The 6324-nt window shown below is 37.7% G+C and overlaps 1 protein-coding gene across 1 annotated transcript in view; it reads left to right on the top strand.

Annotated features, from left to right (window-relative positions):
* The window catches only part of TAF1B (TATA box binding protein (TBP)-associated factor, RNA polymerase I, B, 63kDa), an 84585-nt gene that overhangs the window by 1727 nt on the left and 76534 nt on the right, over nt 1-6324 (top strand). The window contains exons 2-3 of the mRNA XM_011960921.1: nt 484-582; nt 4635-4722. Of these exons, the coding sequence (XP_011816311.1) occupies nt 484-582; nt 4635-4722 (187 nt within the window). The remainder of the gene's footprint in view (nt 1-483; nt 583-4634; nt 4723-6324) is intronic.

Here is a 6324-nt window from a genome sequence, read left to right as displayed (position 1 = left end):
CCAGCTACTCGGGAGGCTGAGGCAGGAGAATGGCGTAAACCCGGGAGGCGGAGCTTGCAGTGAGCTAAGATCTGGCCACTGCACTCCAGCCTGGGTGGCAGAGCGAGACTCGGTCTCAAAAATAAATAAATAAATAAAATAAAATAAATAAAAATAAAAACTCTTCTCTGTACTTGTTTGTCATCATTCTCACAGCATTTTCAAGGAGCTTTGTTTACTCATCTTTGGTTCGAGTTTACTACTTCCTTTTCTTTATTTTTCCTCTCACACTGCATATTTCAATAAATTTTCTCCAGCAGTTTAATTCGATTTCATACCACTCCTCTCCTTGTTTGCAGATAATCTCTCTGATATATTTTCTATTGTGTATGATTTTTTATTTATAAAGTTGCAAGGAACACACTAAGTAGAACTGCAGGGTTTAGGTATGATGTATTGAATGTGGCTTGATGGGAACACCTTTTCTGTCCTCTTCTCCCATAGGAAGAGTTTAAAGAACGCTGCAGTCAGTGTGCTGCTGTCTCATGGGGCCTTACTGATGAAGGCAAATATTATTGTACTTCTTGCCACAGTGTTACAGAGGTAAGTAACAAATACCATTTATGAGTTTGCTTATGTTTTAAAAATTACCATTTCAGCCTAATATGTAGTCTAAGTCCCAAAGAATTTGGTTAGTTTTTGTCACTCATGCAATGCCAACGTTCCAAGGATGTGAGTGGTCTTGGGTACTTACACGTAGGTTAAGGGATTTGTGAATTAGATTGAGGATGAGTTTTTGAAATTATGTTGGGCCACATTTATAAATGATTTCTTATTCAGAGTATATGGTTGAGGGAAATAATTAAAATTATACTTAGAAGATGATGCATTTCTTTTTATTAGTACTTATTTACATTTTTTTAATGTGTCGTGGTGGCTTAGAGGTTTGGAAGATGGAATGTTAGAAAACTTGAGGACTGAGCTGGGCGCAGTGGCTTATGCCTATAATCCCAGCACTTTGGGAGGCTGAGGCAGGTGGATCACCTGAGGTCAGGAGTTCGAGACCAGCCTGGCCAACATGGGGAAACCCTGTCTCTACCAAAAATACAAAAATTAGTCGGGCGTGGTAGCATGCGCCTGTAGTCCCAGCTACTCAGGAGGCTGAGGCAGGAGAATTGCTTGAACCCAGGAGGCAGAGGTTGCAGTGAGATGAAATCACGCCACTGTACTCCAGCCTGGGCAACAGAGCAAGACTGCATCTAAAAAAAAAAAAAAAAAGCTTGAGGACTGTTGGGAATATTGCAGTTACACCTCATTATTCTTTTATCTTTATATAGTACCTTACACATTACAAAGTGTTTTTGGATCCATTATCTCATTTCCTCCTCATCACCAATGTGAGAGCCTATTGATAGGGCTCACAAGTTGAGTGAGTTTGCCAAAGTTACCCAGCTTCCAGGACTTGAATGTGAGTCTTCTAACTTCAGTGTTCATTTTACCCATTTAACACACCTGCCTGTTAAAGTAGAGATTGTCATACTGTCCTGTGTAACCTTGGTAAACGAGGCTACCTTCATGTTGTGAGGGCTAGGTCCTATTGTGGTGAACACACCTGCAGGCCAGCATCACCAAAATAATAAAGGATATAGAGAGTCTGCTACTGGACAGGCTAAATGTGCCAGGACTCTCCTTTGTGGAAAAGGATTTCCTCAAAGTCTACAGAGCCAGGAAGGAACAAATGTTACCTTCACCATACAGGCTTAAGAAAGGCAAATTTGAGACAATAAAAGTAACTGTGTAGACTTCTGCTTCTGGCTGAGATGGAGTAACAGAGACCAGACTTACCTTTGTCCCCTAAACAACGAAAAACCTGGACAAAATATATGAAACGAGTAAAAGGAAAAAAATTTTCCGTTGAAAAACCTGGTGAATTGAGCTTGCAAGTCTGTCACACAAGTGCTTTTCCTTGAGACAGTGTTCTTGAGTCTGCAGCTGGAATGCTTATCTCTGCTTCCTGTTTAGTCACACAGAATATTAAAAAGATATGTGCTCACTTGATGAAATTGTTGGGGTGATGGAGATATTTATTATCTTGATTATAGTGATGGTTTCATGGAGATATGTTTTGTGTGTGTGTCTGTGTATGTCAGATTGTGCACCTGACAGATGTGCACTTTGGTCCTCACCCTCAGTGTGTAGTAAGGAGCTAGCAGTTGTACTCACTGTTGCTTTTGTACTATAGTGCAGGTGTAAACACAGTGAAGAAAGGTTGTGTCTAATGGAGTATTTGTCGTTAGTAGATGAAGTCCACATGCTATTTTTATAGGAGTTGAACTACATTAACTAATTGCTCTTCCATTTCTGGTTTTGATAGTTTCTGTTTGATTCTGTTTGATCAAATCTGCTGCAGTCGTTTTTTAGTTTGAAAGATCCTAATACCACTACCTAGCTCCACATTTGAAAGACTGTCAACTCCTGTGGAGTAATTTGTCAAGAATGTAGAGTTCATGAAGATGGACAACATCTTTATAAAGACCGAGAACCTAGCTCAGTGCCTTCCTTTCAGACAACAGGCTTAAAGGAAAAAAAAGTGATGTGTTGCACAACTTCAGTAGTTATTCTCGGCTTTATGGTGATCCAAGCATGTTCTTCACGTGGACTGTGAGAATATGATGTGCTTGGGGCTCCCTGGAGCTGAGCAGTGTGGTGATGGCGATGCTGCAATACAGTGGGCGGGGAATGACGAGTGAGACAGTTACAGGGGTGAAGAATGGAAGTCATGGTGCAGCTTGCCTTATTTTTCTGCCCCTTTTACTGCCCCCTCTTCCTCAGCATGTAACTGTCAAGTTCCAGACACTGTCTGCAATCTGGGAAAGGACTTCCGTGATAAAGGAACCAAAATGTTATCCTGATATATTTTATCCAGGAAAACAAAAAATGTAAGGTCATAAATCTGTTCAATTTAGACAATAGATATTTTTGCAAGAGTTTCACGGATATTTAAAAAGGTGTAGGCTAGACTTGTGTGAGTTTAATAGATTTTTATGATTATAAGAGCAATGCATGTTTACTGTAGAAAATTTGGAAATTATGAAGATGAAAGCTAAAATCACCAGTAATCTCTACATTTGTCTCTTTTTTCCTGTGTATGAAATGGAGAAAGGGATGTGTGACTACTGTTCAATCTGTTGCCATAACAATTTGGAAAACTACTTTATCTAAACATTTGCAGACATTTTTTATAGACTGTAAATATTCTGTAATAGCCATTTGGTAATTTAATTAATTATAGCTCTAGTTTTGGATGTTTTACTTTTTCACGTTTTTTACTCTTTCACATTTTGTCTAGTACAGATTTTAAGTCTTTTTTTTCTGGCTACCTTTTGTAAGTTTTATTGTCTTTGCTAGATATTGGCTTTTGTATTTATTTTGACGTGTCTTACGTTCTCAGTGTGGCCAACCCAGTATACCAAAATTGCTTTGAATATGGTTTCTGTGATTAGAGAGGTTACATTTCAGAACTCCTGTTGGTAGAGACATGTCTTTTATTCTTATGGAGAGTTAAAGATAAATTTCATTCCAAATCTCTACATTTAGAAAAGCAGTAATGTCCTCTGTTGGTTAAAAATCCTCACCTTTCTTCTGGCATTAAGACTCAATAATAGGGGCTGGGCGCGGTGGCTCACTCCTATAAGCCCAGCACTTTGGGAGACCAAAGTGGGTGGATTACCTGAGGTCGGGAATTTGAGACCAGCCTGACCAACATGGAGAAACCCTGTCTCTACTAAAAATACAAGATTAGCCAGGCGTGGTGGCGCATGCCTGTGATCCCAGCTACTCGGGAGGCTGAGGCAGGAGAGTTGCTTGAACCTGGGAGGCAGAGGTTGCAGTGAGCTGAGATAGCGCCATTGCACTCTAGCCTGGGCGACAAGAGCGAAATTCCCTCTCAAAAAAAAAAAAACAAAAAAAACTCAATAATGGGAACATTTATTCTACTTTATGGAATAAAGTGTGGCCTTATTTAAAAAAAAAGACTCAACACTTTATTTTTAGTTGTGAGAGAGCCAGAATCTTTGATACTTGCCCTTGAGAGCAGTTAGGACTGAAGACTCTGGTATGAATTATACTAACCATTTTAGTCATTCTAAAATTCTGTAAGTTTGATTAAAAATAAAAGGTAATACGTACTTTTATAATTTCAGAAATGAAAGCAGTTTTAGAGTATTATTCAAAGACATGGAAAAGTAGGCCAAAAGTAATCTGTCTGTAGTTTAGGCATTACCACTTACAATAAATACATAAACTGTTTTAATACCAAAGTGTATTTTGCGTGGAGAAAAAAGTGAGTAAATTTAACTTTTCGTTTGACTTGGTTTGTAAAAGTTAAAAAGTGATTTAAAATAAAAGTTTACTCATTTAACAAACACTTTATGGTTGCTGTATTCCAGGCACTGTTTTAGTTACTGAGAAATTTTGAATGAAAAAACAACATCAACATTAACTAGAATGTTAAATGTTTATAATTTTTCCAAGATTTTACCATCCTTCTTCCTGGCACTCACAATTTGGTTCATTATACTTTCCAGAAAATACTTGGAAATATGCTTGGGGGGATGTAAAACTATCTTTGTAATGGTCTTTTTCTGTTTCTGCAGAGATCTCAGGAAGTTATAAACACTGATCTTATTCCTAATACCCAAATAAAAGCCCTCAACCGGGGGCTTAAAAAAAAAAACAACTCTGGTAAGTTCTTTCTTCACATATGCTTAACATTCTTTATTCACATCTTCACCTTCATGTTGAGAACATGGAATGGAATTTTAAGTAGATTCTAGAGAAAATGCCAGATTTTATCTACTGGCATATGTTCTTCTGGCCTATGTTTGTTATTCATTGTGGTAAATATGATTTCCTGTACTTTTATGGAAAAAATGCTTTCTGAAATAATTCAACCGTGGAATTGTTAGGTTAGGTGAGTTAAATACAATATTCAACTTCTAGAAATCCATTTCTCGTATTGAATTTTGAACACATCCTTTTAAAATTGGGAAAATTATTTTCCCTTAAAATGGCCTCAGCATGAGTGTGCTTTCAAAGGTAAAGTCTTTCGTTAATCCAGTGAGTACATATAATTAACCATTATTGAGAAGGATCTTAGGTAAAGTCTAACTGATGGTTTTTATTTTTTGACTAAGTACCGAGGAACAAATCCCCAAGTTTGAAACCAGAGTAATGATAATGGGGACTCTTCTACATGAGATAGCTTTAAGGATACACACATATTTTTAAAAAATGTGTGTATTTATTTGTGTGTGTGTGTTTATGAAATATATGAAATACGTTAACATTCTTAGATGAATAACAGTGAATGCCTAAATGCTATCTCATGTTTCTGTTTAGCCTTCAGTAGTGACTTTTTATTAGGCTAAAACCTGATTAACTTTTGTTAAATTTTATTGGAGTAAAACCCGATTAATTTTGCCTTGACCTACTTAAATAGTTAAAATGTGTAGTTGAAACATGCAGTTCTTAAGGAACTTCAGGTGCTTTATATTAGGTGTTAAGTGTCTTATAGTCAACCTCGTCACCCTTAGTTTCTTCATTTGTAAAATGAGAATAAAATGCCATCTATTATGGAAAATAGGAACACAGACTCAAAATTTAAAATACAACTTTATCAGTTTCTAAGAACAGTATGCAAGAAGAAGAGGGAGTATATGCATATAGCTTGAAGAGTTTAAACTTCCTCAGCTTATGGACCATTCAAAATTATTGGGTTTTCTGTTTTACTCTTATAACTTGAGACCCTTTCTGGGAAGGAATTGGGTTAGTCAGCAGAGGTGGGGAGACTTTGTGACATTTAGGTAAGGGAGAAGAGTTGAAGTCCTCTGGCATTCTGCAGAGAAGAGATCTTGAAGTCAGTAACCAACCTCAAGCTCTGTGTAAAAAGTACTGATAACAAGCTTTTGGAAGAATTACAGTATTTGTCCAGTGGTGAGGGGCAAAACGTAAGGGTCTTCATAGACTTTTCCTTCAGCTCGTAGTTGTCATTAAACACGTAGCTCTGTCTATTGTGGTGGCAGATTTCTTCACAGTCTCTTAGGGTAGTTTTGAGTATTCAAGAAAATAACCCACTTAAAATACCCAGCACACACTTGGCACCTAGGTTGAGATCAGTATTAGTACCTTGCTTTCATTTTCTCCCTATAACCTAGAACCATTTCAGGAAAAGCAGAATGCCATTGAGCAATTTATTTTCTTTTTTTTTGAGACGGAGTCTCGCTCTGTCGCCCAGGCTGGAGTGCAGTGGCCAGATCTCAGCTCACTGCAAGCTCCGCCTCCCGG

Source organism: Colobus angolensis, unplaced genomic scaffold (assembly GCF_000951035.1).
Source record: "Colobus angolensis palliatus isolate OR3802 unplaced genomic scaffold, Cang.pa_1.0 Scaffold53, whole genome shotgun sequence".
In the NCBI taxonomy this organism is placed as follows: domain Eukaryota; kingdom Metazoa; phylum Chordata; class Mammalia; order Primates; family Cercopithecidae; genus Colobus; species Colobus angolensis.
This window is presented reverse-complemented; position numbering and strand designations above follow the sequence as displayed.